Source organism: Miniopterus natalensis, chromosome 20 (assembly GCF_054644295.1).
Source record: "Miniopterus natalensis isolate mMinNat1 chromosome 20, mMinNat1.hap1, whole genome shotgun sequence".
Taxonomy (NCBI): Eukaryota; Metazoa; Chordata; class Mammalia; order Chiroptera; family Miniopteridae; genus Miniopterus; species Miniopterus natalensis.
Genome location: NC_142100.1, coordinates 20,827,196 through 20,845,554, shown reverse-complemented (window position 1 = coordinate 20,845,554; position 18,359 = coordinate 20,827,196). Strand labels below are relative to the sequence as shown.

Below are 18,359 nucleotides of genomic sequence, written 5' to 3'. Positions count from 1 at the left end.
CTGAGAAATAGGGAGCAGCAGCCATGTGACAGTCTGGAGGGAACAGCATTCCAGGCAGAGGGAACAGCCAATACAAAGGCTTGGTTGAGAACTCAATAGATGAATCTAATTCTTTGGTTTATTCCCACTTGATTAACCAACCAAAATGGGGGAGATGGCATAGTGGAGAAGGTACTGTTTCATCCTTATGTGGTCACCCAGCAAGCTATCCTATGCACATACTTTGTCCCAGGCAATGTGCCAGGTGGTGACACAAAGACAGCAAAGCTGTCCGCTCTCTCAGGGAGTTGCAGTCCAGTGGAGGAGGCAGATAACTAACTAAACATGGCCCCATAGGATAAGTGAGGCATCCCAGACAATCCGCTCATCTCCTGAGAAAGCCAAGCAGATGATTAATGCGCTCGATGTGAGCATCTATTTTTGAGACTGTGCATAATAAAACTGTTTGCGTTTCTCTGTGGCCCGGCCAACGCAGCATATCTGGATTTTTGGTGAAATGTCTGCAAGGTGGCTATTGCATCTCAAGTACTCATACCTATATTTACGGGGAAGTGTCCTAATAGGCAAGCTTTATTGAGCACTTAGATTTACCTGATTTGAGATGCAATCTCACAGTCTTCACAAGGTCCCTACAGGGCCAAGACTCTTATTAGTCCCCTTTTTACATATGAAGAAATTGGAGCTCAGGACGGACAAGGGACTTTCCTGAGGTCATTCAACTCAGATGTGACAATTTCCCAGCTCTGTCTGGGTCCAAAGACTCAGTTCCAGTCCCTACCCCACTTGCATGAATTGCTGTCTTCGCCGTGGATCCCTTTCTCTTCTCCCAGCCCAGTTACGCACCTGGGCTGCTCCCACCAGCCAGAGCTACCTGCCTCTCTCTCCAGGGGCCCTGCAGCTGGAAGGGTGGAGAGGAGGATTCCTGGTTCCCACACTTGGCAAAAAGCGGAGGGTGGCACCCACTGCCTCGCTATACTGGACTCCAGTCTTCGGAGGTCCCTGGGCAACGTAGAAAGAGTTGGGCCCTGAGCTGGGCACCTTGTTCCCTGACCACCTGGGGGGAGGGGGAATTACTGGGGCTCAATGTTCAAGGTCTGAGTGGAAGGGACTGGGTCAGGGCAAGCAACTTAAACGTCTCAGGATCCAGCCAATAAACTGCTGGAGTCTAGATGTAGTAACTGTGTTGCCAACTGGATGGGGTTGAGTGGCCTCTTGTGCTGTTTAAATGTAGTCAAGTTCAGCTGCTGAAAAAACCCCACAGAAAAACAGGCTCCTGTCTTAGGCCAGGGGGGCTGGCCAGTTGGCAATTCAAAGGCGCTTTGCTCCCTACTTCTCTGAAACTCCTTTGTGTTGGGACTTCTCACACCCAGCCTGCGCGTCCGTCGAGGGTCTCCGGGTGTGTGGTCGAGGAGCGCGTCTCTGCGCCTCGGGCAGGCGGGCTCCCTCTCCTCCCCGCCGCCTCCCCTCACTCCCTCGCTCCCTCTCCCTCCCTCTGGTGCCGAGGCTCTTGGCCCGGGTCCCTGAGCCCGGGCGGGTGCCAGCGTCGGACGCAGGAGGGGGTGAGGTCACGTCTCCCGTGAGCCTCGCTCCGCTGGCTTTTCAGAGGCTCGCCCGGAGCCGGCGGCCAGAGTCCCACACGGCGCCGACCGCGCGCGCTCCTCCGCCCGCCCCGCGCCGCCGACCTCGCCCATGTCTCAGTACGCCCCCAACTCGGACTGCAAGGCGGCTTTGGACTGCAGTCCCGAGGCCCACACCCAGGATGACAAGACCGAGGAGGACGTGCCCATGCCCAAGAACTACCTGTGGCTCACCATCGTCTCCTGCTTTTGCCCTGCGTACCCCATCAACATCGTGGCTTTCGTCTTCTCCATCATGGTGAGTGGGTCAGGATCAGGAGTGGCCGGGGAGGGGACACGGGTGGCGCTGCGCCGCCCCCCCCCCAGCACCCAGTGCGCTCTCCACGGCTCCCTCCCTCACGGCCCCCGCGGGCGCGAGCGCGCCCCAGGTTTTTTGTGTGTGTTTTTTTCCCTCTGCGCCTCTGCCTCACCTTTCTCGGGCTCTCGGAACTCTCCCCTGGACCATTGGGGCCTTCTCTGCGCTCCTAGTGGTGCTCAGCCATCACCAACCTCCCCAGGCCGGCTTTGCACCGCCTTCCAGCGCCCAGGGTGCACTCTCTCCAACCCGGAGAAAAGTTCTGCCATGGACTTGGCGGCTTCTCTCCCTGCCTCCTCCGACCTATGTGGGCTCCGGTCGGGCTCTCCCCAACTCGCTTCTCGGGAACCTCGATGTGCGCCACCTAGGCGGCCGAGCGCGCGCCGGGCCCCTGGCGCGCCTGCGCTACGCGCCCCCCTGCAGCGCGGCGCCGGGCTCCGCAGCCCGCCGGACGGGCTCCTCCCTGCAGACGGCCCTGCTCCCTGCTGCGCGCAGGGCGCCGCCTCGGCCACCCCGGACGGTCCCCGAGCGACTCCCGACGCCCTCTCCTTGACGCCGAGCCCCACGCTTTGGTTTGCCCTCTCTGGGACAGCAGCTCCTTCTAGCTCCTTCCCGGGCCAGCGCCCTCCCGTGGCTCTCCCGGCACCCCCTTGGCCCGTCGTTCCAGCGCGCCCGCTGTCTCTCCGGGCCTCCCCGGGGTGCGCGCCCGCTCTCTCTCCGGGCCTCCCCGGGGTGCGCGCTCGCTTCTCTTCTACTCTCTCGACCCCAGCTCGTCGTAGTTCTCGCTCATTTGCTGCGCAAGGCTCGCGTCCCCGCCCGTCTCGGCGTTCCCTTCTCCCACCCCCACCCGGGGCTGCCCGGCGCCCCTGCACCGCCCTGTCCTGGGCCCGGGGCGCTCCCGGGAATGCGCGGGGGACTCCGCGCTCCCTTTGCGCGCCGGCCTCCCGCACTGCGCGCCTCTCCCGGGGACCGACGGCGGGCGCCTCGCGTCCTCCCGCCCGCAGCTCGGCTCCGCGGCCCCGCTCAGCCTTGGGAGGAACTCCCGGGCGAACCCCACCAGGAGGGCGAGGGCGACGCGCCTTATTGACTGCAGCAGCTGGCCAGCGGGTGGCGGCGGGGTGAGGTCCCGACCGGCGCTGTCCCGGGACAACCCTAGCAGCGATCTCCCTCCCCAGCCGGCCCACCGCCTCTGCAGCTGGGCGACGGAACTCCCCGGCCACAGACTTGGGGGGGGGGGCCGGGTTCAGCTCCGAGCAGATCGGTTCCACCACGTGCCAGCTGTGAAGTCCCTGAAAATCACTGCGTCTCTCTCAACCTCAGCCCCTTTGTCTGTGAAATGGGTGTAATCACAGCAGGGTTTGAGGGGGTGTTGTATTGGAAAAGCGCTTGAAACAGTGTCCAGCAAGGTGTCATTAGATCAACCGTCACACTCCCTGAGGCCTTTTTGGATCAGTTTAAAATCACCCCCTCCACAAGCTCTCTGCACCCTTCCCTGCGGCTTTTTGCCCAAAGCACTTCATCCATCTGACCCCTTACTTCCCTTATCAATATGCTTACTGTCTGCGTCCCCCTCCTGAGGGCAGGGGTATTTGTCCTGTTGTTTGTGGCTACTTCTCCTAGAATAGATTCTGCCAGGTGGTGGACACTCAGTAAATAGGAAATGGATGGATGGATGGATGGATGGATGGATGGATGGATGGATGGGTGGATGGGTGGATGGGTGGATGGGTGGATGGTGTTAATGGACAGGATGTCTGCTTTGCCCCATACCCAAGCCTGGGAAGCCACCTTATCTGGTTCCTTAGGACCCCTGCCAGTTTCCTCCCTTCCTCTCCCAGGATATCCGGTTTGGAGTTGGTTTGTTTTTTGCAGAGAAGCTGAGGAGAATGCAGCAGCCAAATCCTCCAGACAGCAGCCGGCTCCCTGGCTGGGGCTGGTGCCCACACACTACCCTGGTTTATTAATGAAATCAGCAGCCAATTCGCTTCTTTCCCAGCGCCAAAAGAAAACTGCCTGCAAAGCCTCCCCACCCCTGCCCGCCCCCACTGATCCAAGATCAGCTATCACTCCAACTCTAGCCGGTGGGGACAGGTTGAATACTAATGATGTCACTTGGTGGGTCCTGGGGGACAAGATTTGTATATGCTTCAAAGAGAAGCCTCTTCTTCTGACCCCCTCACCAACCCCCCATTCCCTCCCCCAAACCCTTTCAAAATCATTTTATAGCAGATGACAGTTCTATTGCCAGAACACAGACCCTAGAGTCAGAAAGCGGACTCTGAGCAAGTTTCATACCTTTTCGAAGCCTTGGTTTCTTCATCTGGAAAGTGGGAATGGGGAAGTTGTTAAGCTGAGCAAACCTGTTGCGGGGATGAACCATGCCCATACTGTGCTAGGTACGTGCAGTAATTGTCAGACCAATGGATAGATTTGGAGCCTGGAAACAGCTCATGTCACATATGACAATAAACAGAACATCAAGCAAGTGAAACCTAAATTCTAAAAAGAGCTCCCTACACCCTCCCCATGCACTCCCTCTAGGCCCTGGAAGCATGTCCCCATTGAAATAGTGCAGAGCTGGGCTTGGCAAGTTTCCTGAGAAGAGTGTTCTTCAAGCTGTGGGTGTCTGTGGTCTTTCCACCACCCCCCTCCTGGGGGTTGTGAGGTGGCGCATACAACCTGCATTACCGCCTGTTGCATTGGAGCGTCGGTGGGTCGAGCATTGCCAGGGGCAGGAACACGAAAGTCTTTGCTTCTCCATGTATTGGGTGTCTATTTATTGAAAGTGCGCTTAACCTGTTACCAATTTCAGGGACACGTATCTCCAGAAATCACCCCCTCCCCGCCAGGCTGGGGCACTGCTGGTCCATGCTGCACGGCATGTGAACTTGAAAATGGCACCCCATTCTGCACGCAGATCTAGCCTAAGCAAAGATAACTAAGAAAACCATCCAGAGCGCTTTTTAAAACTCTACATTGCTTCCAGACCTTAAAATGACTTACAGTCATGTAAGTGCAGACACGAGTTAACTCGTGACTGGTCAGCAAAATGTTTTAACAGACCTGCCCCATCCATATAAGATGCCTCATAGAATACTCTCAATCAAGCAGAATTCCTCTCTGGCTTTTTGGCTTTGGTGATAGACAGGCAAAAGGACAATATTACTTTGTCCTTGAAGATATTTATGGAGAGAAACAGCCCAGAAGCCCAAGAAGGAGGCAGACAAGCATGGTGATGACCAGGAAAATGCACGTTGTGATCGGCAAGCCCCGTCTGTGAATTCCCAGCACTACCTTTGGGCACAGAAATAAGCAAGCAAAATCTAAACAAGGAATGTCAAAGCCATCTGAAAGCTGGGACGTTACCACCAGATATTTACTAAGTGCCCACATCCATCAAGCTATTTTGAGGAAGCCTGCTATCTAGGAGTTTGGGAAGTAAGACAGTATTGATCTATAGAAAGAGATTCCTTACAGCTGGACAGAAGTCTCTCCGACTATGTTGAGGCGTTGATGTGCGCCTGCACAGGCGTGTGAGTGTGTGTGTCTGCGTGTGAAAGGGAGAGAAAGAGAGGCAGAGAGAGGGACACACACACAGAGAAAGAGAGAAAACCTCACTTATGTCCCACTGGCCAAATATGTACCAGAGATAAAGGGGTGATAAAGATGACTTTGAAAGGCAGAAGAGATGTTTTGAAGAAAAGGGAACACACGCTAAAATTAGGATTTCAGTATTGACAACCTAATACATCAAAATATGGGCATATTGGCAATAGTAAACAAAAATTTTAATAATACCAGAAATAAACCTAGGAAACATGCAAGATCACCAAAAAATTAAATTTTTTTAAAAAATTAACCAAATGGAGCCCGGATGGGCATGGCTCAGATGTTGAGCTTTGACCTAGGATCCAGGAGATCGCAGTTCGATTCCTGGTCAGAGCACATGCAGGGTTGCGGGCTCAATTCCCAGTCGGGGGCATGCAGGAGGCAGCCGATCAATGACCCTCTCATCATTGATGTTTCTATCTCTCTCCCTCTTCCTTCCCCTCTCTGAAATCAATAAAGATTTTTTTTTAATTAACCAAATGGAGAGACATAACATTACATATTAGATGTTCATCCTAGCATTAATTACAAAGTGAATTATAAAATAGGTTAATAAACATGAAGCATGGTGCCCGGCACACAGTAACTGCTTAATTCATATTTGTTATTCTTTTGTGGCTTAAATGTGAAAAATGAGAGATGGATATAAATATTGATTCCAACATAGATTGGCTAAATAAGTTCTATCCATGTATAACATGGAATGTTACATAACTATTAAAGCATGCTTTTGAAGAATTGTTATGATGCAGGGAAATGTTTAAAGTAAAAGATCAAGTACGGGGGGAAAGGACGATATAAAGTTGTATGTGCAATGAGATTCCACATTCTTTTTAAAAAAATACATTTGTATTGGTTTTAGAGAGAGAGGAAGGGAGACGGAGAGAGAGAGAAACAACGAGAGGGAGAAGCGTGGATCGGCTGCCTCCTGCACGCCCTCCACTGGCGACGGAGCCTGCAGCCCAGGCAGGTGCCCCGACCGGGAATCCAGCCGGCGACCTCTTGGTGCCCGACAGAGAAAGCCTGAGTCACCAGCCGCCTCTCCCACCCGCGGCCGCCCTGGCTCCTGCCGCCATTGTGGAAAGCTGGCTGGGTGGCAGTGAGCTCTGAGGTTCAAAGAGAAAAGCTGGGAGGGGGGATTCAGAGGAGGGAAGAGAGCTTTAAAGCAACACAAAGAAGCAGCCCCTGGGAAATGTTCTGCCGCCACTTCTCAAGGGTAGAAAGCAGGGGGGGGGGGGTTCTCCCACATTCATTCATTCATTCAATCATTCATTCAACCATTTCTGAACACTTACTAGGTGCCCGACACTGTGGCAATCCTGTAGATAAATGCCAGCTTTATACAGCTCACAGTTGGGGCATCTGTGAGCTAACTGGTTCCCAGTTAGAAGCAGTCTACCTGGTGCGTCGGGAGTTAACCACTGTTCTTCCCCTCCCGAATTCTGAACCCATTAAGAAATGACACAGGGAACCAACGGATGCGTTCTTTGGAGAGTGTGGCTTCAGATCGACAGCCAAAGGGATACATTCTCCCCTGAAGCTGGGCAGACTTACCCACACCTCCAGGGCAGCCCAGGACAACCACAGCCTCCCCTGCTTGTCAAAGGAGGCTGGTCCCAGCTCTCTGGGAACGTATGTACGAGTGGAGGAAGACAGAGCAGACACAGGCTAGCACATAAACAGGATCCTTTCAAAAGGGTGATAAGCACGTGAAAAGAGTAAACAGAGAAGTAGGAGAGAGGACTAGTGGGGGCAGGTGGTAGAGAAGAGACCCTGCTTTAGAAACTGATTGGCAAAGGATGAAGGAAGAGAACAAGCCGGCCACGGGAAGATCTGGGCGGAGCCAGGACGTGCAAAGGCCCTGGGGTGGAATGAGCTTGGTGTGTTCTAGGGCCAAGGCTGTGACATCTATGACATCTACTTAAAATGGATTTAACTGCCCCAGGAAGGAATCCCAGAACAGGCCACAAAATAGAAAGCTAAGGCTGTTACCTAGTGGAGTGTCACACAGGCATTCTTAACAGACCATTACTTTTGCCCTGGGCTCAGGCCAACCCGCTACCATATTTAGCACAAATTCTTGGTTTCCTTTTACTTCTGCCCTCAGTCCAAACTAGAACAATTACTCTAAGCTAATGTGGTCACTGAAGAAACAGGGCCTGTTTTTGTCTGGGTCCCAGTTTCCCTAGGCATTAACGGCCTGTGCGTTTATAGGGGGCTTATATTAATAGACGACAGGCCGGGTTTCACTGGTTCTCATCTCCGCCCCTGCTAAAGTCAACTCCTGGCCGAAGTCCTTTCTTTATTTCTAGGAGGTATTTCTCAGCTGCTCACACAAAAGTCTAGTCTGCTGTTAACACCTGCAGGGCCTGGCAAAGAGTTAGTATTCAAGGAATAGTTTTGAATGAATGAATGAATGAATGAATGAATGAATGAATGAATGAATGAATGAATGAATAGCTGTCTATCCAGGACAACAGTTTTCAGTTCTTCTCAACCTGGGATCAGATTTTTAAAAATGCTGATGCTGGAGTGCCATCCCCAGAGATCCCGGTTCAATTGGTCAGGGATGGGGCTAGGCACAGGAATGTTTCTAAGCCCCTCCAGGTAATTCTAAGGTGCAGCCAGGGTTGGAAGCCACCCGCACAGGGCAATATCAAAAGTATAACTTTGGAGAGTTTCATCTCAGGTCTGCACCTGGCAGCCCCACCCCACAGACCACACTTTCTCGTCCGGCACCACGTGGGATGCAGCAAGAGTCCTGCTCAAAAGAGCAGAGGGAAAGGAGGAAGCATATTCCATATTTTTTCTGGCTCGGGAGAACCGAACAGTTTTATCACTGGGTGTAAAATGTTGCAAATTCCTAGGACGTTAGGCCCCCCGCTGTTCAGCTCCAGTGATGGGAACGTCTGGGGGGACTCTGGGTCTCTCCTTCTTGGAAACGCGGATGCCGGGAGCGGCCTGGCCCTGCCGACAGGAGCCGGGGGGCTCGGGCGCCCGGCCTCAGGACACAGTCCCGCCGCGGGGTGCTGCAGCCTGCTCGAGGCTGGGCGCAGACAGTCACCCTCATTTCTGGCTCCCGGCCAACTTGCCTTTGTCTTTTTATTTTTTATTTTTAGTATCATCTGTCCATCCAGGGAAGGGCTGTACAAACGGACTTGAAATAACCAGGTGCAGCGATCGTGACACCATTGGTATTTCTTACAGGAGACAGAAACCTGTCCACTTTTCTGTCGAAGCGTGACCTTCGCTGGCTCGAGGCAGCTGGCCAGGACACGGAAGCTCTAATTATCGGCTTTTGTAATGACTGTTATATTTTTCCAGTGTAAGCCCAGGCCCAGAGAAAAGGGAAAAGCTATTGATGGGGACTCTTGGGTGTCTTATAAAATGTGCGATGAGAGCCCATTTGTCCTACACTCTGAGAGGTTCCTTTGCCTCGCCAAGGAAAATAAACACTGGAAAGAAACGAAAGGTCCTTCTTTTTGACATACTTTGCACAGCGAACAGGGACAGGGATGTGCCATCTAGCACCCTAAAATAAGGGCGGTTGTGCAATCCAATTCCTAGGGCTCCATCCAAAGGAGAGGCTCAAATGTGCACAAAAATATACGAACAAAGATGCCCGCTGCGGCCTCTTATGTAACTGCCACAAACTATAAATAACAAATGTCCATCGGTAAGGGGTGACCATTGCAGTCACTACTACAAAGCCATTAGAAAGAATGCGACAACTACAGTTGCAACTTTGCTGTTAAGTTAGAAGCTGTTTGAAAACAAAAAAGTATCCCCCCAAAATGGGCGTGACAAATTAAGATTTCCCCCCAAGAATGCAAGGATGATGCAACATTAGGAAGTGTTTCGATAGAACTCGTTATTTTAAATCCTAGCTGGAGAGAGAAAACAGGAATGCGACAGACCCGGAGGCACCGGCTTGGAAAGATGCCCACTCTCTATTAAGTGGAAAAATGCAAGTTGCAGAAAAAATATAGTATGATATTATTCATATTTTTGGAATAAAACTAACAAAGAACTCTGAGTGTATATGTATAGAAACACACACACATACTTTACCAAACTACCCATGTGACTTTGGAGCGAATCTCTTTAACTTCTCTGTACCTCAGTTTTCCCATCAGTAAAATGGAAACAATAAAGCACTGGCCTTACAAGGTTGCTATGAGGACTAATGAGATCCTTGAAAACACAGTGCCTGGCACCTAATAAATGCTCAGTAAATGTCATCGTTATCATTATTCTTTTGTCAAAGGAAGACTCGGAGGCTGAAGCACTTAGGAAAGAAAAACACTTACTTGAAATGCAAAGGAGTCCAGCTTCAAAACAACCAGCCAGCCAAATAAAAAGCACAACCCAACTATTTAAAAGAAACGGATGCAAAACTGCCAAGGTTACTGAGTTTTACGTTAGTCTGTTCATGATTTATTTTTTTAAAAAGGCAAAACAATATCTTTCTTAAAAGATTACAGTATCCACAAAGAAAGCGACTTATGTTTAAGCGCAAAGGGCAGGGATGAGCTTGTCTTTGCCAAGACTTACGGGAAATACGTGGTTTTAATCCTGGAGGGTTGCAGGCTAGACAGACAGGCCCTGCTATCCCTGCTTATCTCAGGGTGCAAAGTGCTGTGTCCTTCTGACCGTGACACACACACAACGTGCTCAATCATAGTGAAGCAAGAGAAGGTGTCAGCTTTCCTTTCATATTATTCGTGGGAGGAAACACTCGAACACACGGTTAACAGTGGTTATCTCTGGGAACCGGGGTTGGGAGAGGCGCCTACTAGTTACTGTATATGTTTCTGCAGCGTTCAAAGGTTTTACATGTTCACAGATCACATGGGTAGTTTGTAAAGGAATCAACGAGATCCTATCAATTTTAAATATCGGAGCCATCCTGTTTCTTTCCAGTTCTGCCATAGCCGATGGGATAGTTTGCTTTCGAAGCGCATCGGAAAAATATATATATTTTTTGTACCCACTCAAAAAGAGTTAAAATGGTACATTTTATGTTATGTGTATTTTGCCACAGTTTTTAAAAAATATGATTTTTAAAGAGAGAAGAAGGGAGAAGAGGGGGAGAGAGAGAGAGAGAGAGATAGAAACGTCAATTGGTTGCGTCCCGTACGCATCCCTGGGCATGTGGCCTGACCAGGAATGGAACCAGCAACCTTTCGGTGCACAGAATAATGCTCAGCCAAGTCACACTGGTCAGGGTCATGACTTTTTTTTAACTGATGTCTGGTCCCCGCACCAGTTAAATCAGGATCTTTCCAGAACAGGGCCCAGGTGTCTGTATGAAAATAATAATAATTAATAATAATAATAACCAGGTGTTTCTAAAGAGAACTCCAGAGTTCAGGACTCAGACATCTGAAAATCGCCACGCCAGCAGTCCCTGGCATCCCTGTAGGTCCTGGCTGCCCCATTCCCACAGAGGGCTGGCTGACAGCTAGTCTTCTTCATTGCTGAGTCCCCTGGCCTGTTGCTGACTAAGGTGGCCTGGATCCAAGAATTAATGGAAGGCTGTGGAAGCAGAAAGCTCTGTGGAAGACTGGGTGTTTCTCTGGCTTATAACTGACTGCATATGCCTAACCCTCCCCCACCCCAAGAGTCCAGGAAGAGCAGTGATTGTTACTCAAGTGCTGTGATTCAGGATGAAGACCTGGGGTTCCTACAATTCGCAGCACTGAGCAAGTCCCTGTGTCCGTAACTTATGGATGCATAGTTCCAGTCTTTGGACTGAAGCACAACTCTGCAGGGATTCTCAGCAGTGGGAGTTATGGTAGAGGCTTATTATAAGAGGGAGGAAGGGGCTCTGGCCTTCAGCTTGGCAGCAAGCATTCTCTGGGCACCCCTACTTCGCCTGGAACTGAGCTAGATTCTAGGTCAACCGCAAGATGCCTCACGTGCTATAGGGGAACAGACATGTTCATTCAGCCAATATTTCTTGAGCTCCTACAATATGCCAGACACTGCTCAAAGTACTAGCAACAAAGGCAATATTTAAAATAATTTAACAAGTTTGGCAGGCGCAAAGAATCAGAAAGGATGCCTTGCTGGGCCCAGTGGTAACCCTTAAATTGCTGGATGGCAGTGAAGTCTGGGGGAATTCAGAGGAGGGGCCAAGATGGCTGGGGCACTGGGATGGGTAGCTGCTATCCACCAGCCAGTACAGAAACATCTTCATATTTTAACATCCGGCAAAGCCCTATGAGTGGGTACCAGGTGGATGACAGCTGGGCTTAGGCACAGAGGTGGACCGTTCAACCAAAGTCCCTGACCTCATGGATCAACCTTCTAGTGCAGCAGTAGGAAAACTTTTTCCATCATGGACCAAATAAATATTTTAGGCCTTGCAGGCCTTAGAGTCTCTGTCCCAGCTACCCAACACTGTCATTGAAGCACAAAAGCAGCCACAGACAATAGTAAACAAATGAGTGTGGCTGTGTGCCAATAAAACTTTATTTACAAAACAGCAGGCCGAATGTGGCCCATGGGCCACAGTTTGCAAACCCCTGTTCTAGCAGATTCAACAGTATGCCTGTTAATCCTTTCATTGTACAAATTTTTATCAAGCATCTTCTCCATGTCAGATGTTAAACTGGGCTCTGGTATACTATGCTGAACAGGTAATGGTCCCTGCCCACATAGCATTTAATGGGAAAGGCAAAATCAATCATCTTAATATACTATGGTAAATACTAAGCTGGAAGTAATCAGGAAATACAGAAGGGGAAGTTAACACAGCCTGGGAGTTCAGGGAAGTCTTCCTGGAGGAGGTGATTATGTGTTGCCTGCTCAGATCAGCTCGAGAAGCACATGTGTTTCCTTGTGGGTTGTCTGTCATCACTCACTCTTCCCTTGTGTCCCCCAGTCTCTGAACAGCTACAACAATGGAGATGTCGAAGGATCCAGGCGGCTTGGGAGGAATGCCAAGTGGGTGGCCATTGCCTCCATCATTATCGGCCTTCTCATCATCGGTATTTCTTGTGCAGTTCACTTCACAAGGAAGTAAGTAGGCTTTTTTGAATCCCTCCCAGTGTAAAATGCCTGTTCTTGAATGCCCATTGGGATATGTTAGGCTAGGCTGGTTTATACTCTGGTAACAGACAATCCCAAACAAAAACATTTTCATTTTTTTCTTCACTGTGGTTACATGGGCCACAGAGGTCTGTGAAGGGTCTCTCCTCCACATAGGCATTCAGGGCCCCATGCTTCCTGAAGCTCCATCATATTGTAGCTGCTCTATTTAGAACAGAGGTCAACAAACTTTCCCTATAAAGGATCAGACAGTAAATATTTCAGGCCTTGGAGGACATATAGTCTCTATCACTATCTCAGTCGCAACTACGTAACTCTGCTACTTTAGCACAAAAGCAGTTATATACCATACGTGAATGAATGGGCATAGCTGTGGTCAATAAAACTTTATTTACAAAAAAACAGGTTGTTAGCCTGTGGACCATGGTCTTCCAACCTCTGATCTAGAATATGAGGCCTCCTCAGGCTAACACAGGGGAGAGAAAACCAGAGAATCAATCGCATGTGGGTTTTCGCTGGCTTGGCCCTGGAGTAACATATGTCACTTAAGCTCACAATTTACTGGCTAAAATGAATCACACAGTTCCACCTAACTGTGACAAAGTGGGAACCTGGGAGAGTAAATGGGATATTTAGGATTATTACTTGTCCTGCCTTACTGTCGGATCTGCTCAATGATTTCCTGCATGGTTCTGCACTCAACTAGCCTCACTGTTCTTAAAGGGCAGAAGAGTCACCGCATAGTTTTGGTATCGCCAACGAGCTCTCATCTCATAAGGAGATGGATGCTGTTGATGTTTCTCTCTGGATTTGTACAAATTTATTCTGGTTTCTCCGACCAGCTGAGATGGGCTCCATCTGCTAGAATCAATGACATCTTCCATCAGAGGTTTGACAGAGGGTAAAGTCATGTGATGGACAACCAAGACTCAGAAATGAGAGGCCCGGATCCATCTCTGTCTCCCTGTACAACTCCTGGAAAGGCAGATAAGAACTCTGAGAAATCCTCTAGCTTTTCTGCCAGAACAGCAAGTTATTCCTGTACCATTTCCCACCAGCTGAGGTCAGCGTCTTTAGCTTGATCTCAGGAAGGAATCAATGGGTGGGTGAGGGAGGAAGGCAACACCCTTTAGCCTGCCGGATGAGCCAGCCCAACCTTGGCAATGAACAGCATAGTGGATGTCACAGTAGGCCAACTTCCAATGGGACAAGCCAGATCCAGGAGCCATCGGGGCAACAGGATGTAGGAGATGTCAAAACAGAAAATGTCACAAAGGGAAGAATAGTGGAATCTCAAGGTTTCTTGCCTGCAAGATTGCCAACTGATGATGATGTCCTGTGAAGGTGAAGACAGTTGGAGAACAGATCTGAACACACCCAGCTTCACCCTCCGTGAAGGTGTGCGGGGCAGAGCCTGGGGCTGTAGAGTGTGGGGTTAGTAGCGCAGGTTCGGCACCAAGACTTCCTGGTGCAAGTCCCCCCTCTGCCCCTTACTTACTGTGAGACCATCAGGCTGATGTCCCTCAACCTCAGTTTCTTCCTCTGTATAATGGGAATGATAGTAGTACCCCTTTAACAGAGCAATTGTGGAGGTGTATTAGATGACCCACAAAATGTGTACAGCTCGGTGTCTGTTTCCTAGTTGGCGCACAAAAAATGCACACTATTTATGAATCCTGTTACTACTGTTGTCATCATCCTGACTAGGAGGAGACCTGAGAATTTAAGATGCCACTAAATGGAGTTCAAGGCCTTGAACTCATGAGCCAAATTCAAAGGAGAGCGTTCCAGGGGAACAAAGCCAAGTGTTGGCCCAACTCCTACGGCCCTCTGAAAACACACACTGCCCAGATCCGTGCGTGAGCTAAGTGGGTTATACAATAGGAGTGGCTGACCCTGACACAGAACTTACCATATACCGGGTACTGCTCCACGCCCTTACGTGAACTAATCCTCATTGACTCCTCAGAGCAACCCTATGAGGCACTATTACCCCTATTTCACAGATGAAGAAACTGAGGCCAGGAGAAGTCAAGAAAACAAAGAGTTGCCTGATGTCTCACAGCCAGTGAGTGGTCAAGGCAGGGTTTAAACCTGGGATATCTGGCTCTGGAAGCTGTGTTCTTAACTGTGCGCAGCACCACACGGCCTCGAAGCCAGCGTGTGCCTTCTAGTGCTCTCAGTAACAAAGGCCAGGGGTGGCACTCACCCTGTGGCTTCCTCCAGAACCGATTCAAATCCTAGCTCTGTCACACAGACCACCCTGGCAAGTTATTAAACTCCGTGCCTCAGTTTCCCTATCTCTAGAGTAAGGATAGAATTTACTTCCGTATCTGTAGGGTCAGGTTCCTTTTAGGTAGATACCTTTCCCTCCATGTTATCAAAGAACATCAGTTAGAAACCACGAAGAAACTCCCATTGAAAGGCTTTTCTGTGTGTGTGCATGTAAGAGAGAGCAAGAAACTAGAGAATGGAATCAATTCTGTCTTCCATTAAGACCAACAACAAGGCCAATTTCTCAGTCAGCCTTTGAAATACAATTTCCCAGCCGTGGAAGGAACAGAATGGCAATACGAGATTACAAAGCAGAGGTTCCCAAACTTCGGGCTGCCTGAGTTCCCTGGGGAGGTTGAGGAGAAGTTGGCATCCAACTCGCTATGTCAAAAGTGAGGCCCAAGAATGAGCATTTTCCAGCTCCCGCTCCCACCCAGGAATCCAGGTACAGGAGGTCAGGAGAATGGTCGCTGCCAAACCCTCGCACACTTCCTCCCTCCCAATGCAAAGAACGCACCTCCCGCTGCCAGCCATTCACCCAGAGGTCAGTTTTCTTTACATCGGCAAACTCATAATCCGAATGTGTTAGATCTACCTCTGGGCCAAGGAGGGAAGTCAGGTTACTGCCCAGGAGATGGACCCACCGGAGGCTCTTCTGTAACAATCTCAACAGGCAGCGAGGGCTTCCGTGGAGGGGCTGGGAAACCAGACTTTACAGCCCACCAAGCCCAGAGGTCAGAAGGGCCTCTCTTTATTGGCTTCGATAAATTGAGGTAAACACAAGTCACACCTAGGTTGCCACCACCAGTGGAAAGATCTGTGCTTTCAAAAGGATGCAAACAGGTGGACATTGGACAAAGAAATCAGAATAAACATGAAAAAGATGTTGGGCCTCACTGGTAACCAGGGAAACAGAAACTAAAGCAGCAATGAAATACTCTCTTGCCTTTGTCTGCCAGGTTGGAACAATTAAAAAGATGGATAATACTGAGGTTGGCGAGACTGTGAAGAACTGGATGCTCTGCTGCTGGTGGAAGAGTAAATTGGTACAGACTTGGGGCGGTTAATTTGGATGTACCCGTTAAACTTTTAAAGTCCATGTGCTCTCCCACCCAGCCAGTCTACGTCTCAGTATCCATACAGGTGCACAAAAAGGCATTAAATAGCAGCCCTTTCTCCTTAGCTACACATTAGAATCGCCTGGGGAGTTTTGAAAAATGCCATCGCCCGGAGCCCACCCTGGACCAGTTAGATTAGAATCTCCAGCGACAGGGCCGGACCTTGGGAGGCGTCGGGGCTCTCGGATGACTCTGATGTGCAGGCAGGGCCAGAACCAAGGCTGTGCAGTGACGTTCACTGCAGCTGCGTTTGAAATAGCAGAAACCTTGAAACAACCTAAATGTCTATCGGTGGGAAACTGGTTAAATAGGCAGTGGTTTCTCTGCAGGATGAAATACACACTGGGGTTCAAACATGAAAGTCTCTCCCTTGCTTGGCCTTAAGGCCCACGTGAGCTGACTGCTGCTTCTCCATCCTGTTTCCCAGCACGCTCCCCTCTCTCTTCCACTTCAGGGACACTGAATTCCCCTCATCGTTGAGCCACACAAATATGCTCCCGCCACAGGGCCTTTGCACATGCCGGTCCTTCTGCCTAGGATTTCCTCCCTCCCGAACTCCGCATGACTCGTTCCCACCTCTCCTTCAGATGCTTTGCTCATGTTACCTTCACAGAGAGGGTACCCCTGACCAACTTCGCTCAAACAGCACCCGGAGCCCACCCTCTGTCCCTCTGTCCCTCTGTCCCCTATCCAACTTTACTTTTCTTCCTAGTATCACCCCCTCAGAAATTACATATATAAGTTACTTATATATTTACTATACCATTTCATATATATTTATATATTTATAAACTGTATATAAATTTATAACTTATATGTAATACATAATCATATCATGTAATACATAAGTCTGCATAAATTACATAGAATCTATATTATCATGGTGTCTCCTCCTGCTGGAATGAAAACTCCGGGAACATCCTCATTTCCATCATTGCCCATAATAACAGATTATAACACTTCGGGGTGCTTACTCTGAAACTAGGCTTCTGGGGTTTATATCCAAGTGCTGCCTCGAAGTAGCCGTGTGCCCTTCTAACCAATCTGTGCCTCAGTTCTCTCATCTATGAAGTGGGGATAAAACAGTACCCATCTCATAGGGCTGTGGAGATTAAACTGTATAAAGCACAGTGCCCGGCCCACGGTCCTCACTCTGTAACTGTTGGGTGCCGGTATTATCACAGCACCTAGGGCAGGGCCTGGCACGTAAACACTTACCGGATAAATGAATAAGTTACACACAGATACCCAGATATAGCATGACCCCATTTATGTAAACACACCCACAAGATGCATTTCTAAGTGCATGTTTATGGATTTAAATGCAGAGGGGAAAAAAATGCCTGGGAGCAGCATGCCAAACGCTAACAGTGCTGCTAACCCTTGAGAATGAAACTCAGAAATGCTCACCAGGCGTTTCGCTGTAACTGTATCGTTTAGGTTTGGTGGTTTTCTTTTTGCATGTGCCACGTGTAAAATAAAATACATTTGCAAACACAATCTATTTCTCCCAAGTGTTTAGACCCCGAAGGATGCAGCTGTGCTGGCCTGCGTCACCACGCGCCCATCAGAGGGGCGCCGTGGGCAAGGGGAGGCCGGCGAGGCCGGGCCGGCCCGCGCCCCTCTCACTGTCTGTTTGCACCACGCAGAGCCTGAGCCGCCGGCGGGCGGCGAGCACGCAGGCCGGACCTCACCCACACCCCCGAAGGAGCTTCTGAGGAATGGATCCTTGGCTTCCGACTATGAGATCTTTTCCTCCAGGACTCTCCAGAGGCAGGTCCCTGGCAAACGAACTTTTTTTTAAAAAAAGTCCAAAATGTAGGAAAACCAAGCAGCACAGCCAGGTCAGCCAGCTATTGATTGTTTTTTAAAAACCAAGTGTCGCTGTTTCAGTTTAGCAAAAGCCATTGTGTCCATTGCTCTTCTCCAGAGACGAGCCTCAGGAAATCTCATTACTTTTAAGTGGAGGTCAGGGAAAGTGTCCAGATTTGGGGGAGGAGAGGGAGGTTCTAGGAAGAGCAATGGATGATGGTATTTGCAATGTCAAGTACAAATGTTTGCGGCATGTTTAACGCGGTCTAATAGAGCTGAATTTGTGCATTTTTTCCTTTGATTTTTATATGTTGTGGCTTCACTTCCATCTTCAGTAGCTCCTCCCTCATCAAAGACACAAACACAGGGGCCTTCTGGCCTTTTGTCTTGGCCCACGTCTCCTCAAGGCCCCCCCACTCCCTTGCTTGCACCCACCGTTGGTCAACTTGACCTCAACCTCACTTTCCACCCCAACAGATGAGAACATGCTTATGGTCAATTCCAGGAGCACCTTCCCCATCCCAGTCTTGGGAATAAACTGGCTGTGTTTATGGAATG

The 18,359-nt window shown here is 49.8% G+C and overlaps 1 protein-coding gene across 1 annotated transcript; it reads left to right on the top strand.

The window, feature by feature from the left end:
• Positions 1–1,689: 1,689 nt before the first annotated feature.
• On the top strand, positions 1,690–17,898 carry TMEM233 (transmembrane protein 233). The gene is made up of 3 exons (XM_016201563.2): positions 1,690–1,875; positions 12,431–12,567; positions 17,639–17,898. The coding sequence occupies exons 1-3, from the start codon at positions 1,690–1,692 to the stop codon at positions 17,643–17,645; spliced, it is 330 nt and encodes a 109-aa protein (XP_016057049.2). The 3' UTR covers positions 17,646–17,898.
• The last annotated feature ends 461 nt before the right edge of the window (positions 17,899–18,359 follow it).

What these genes read in the sequence shown, in the direction of transcription:
- TMEM233 (XM_016201563.2), top strand. Translation starts at nt 1,690, where the DNA reads ATGTCTCAGTACGCCCCCAACTCGGACTGCAAGGCGGCTTTGGACTGC. An exon ending in CTTTCGTCTTCTCCATCATG is followed by an intron (nt 1,876 to 12,430) that starts GTGAGTGGGTCA and finishes TGTGTCCCCCAG; the next exon opens with TCTCTGAACAGCTACAACAA.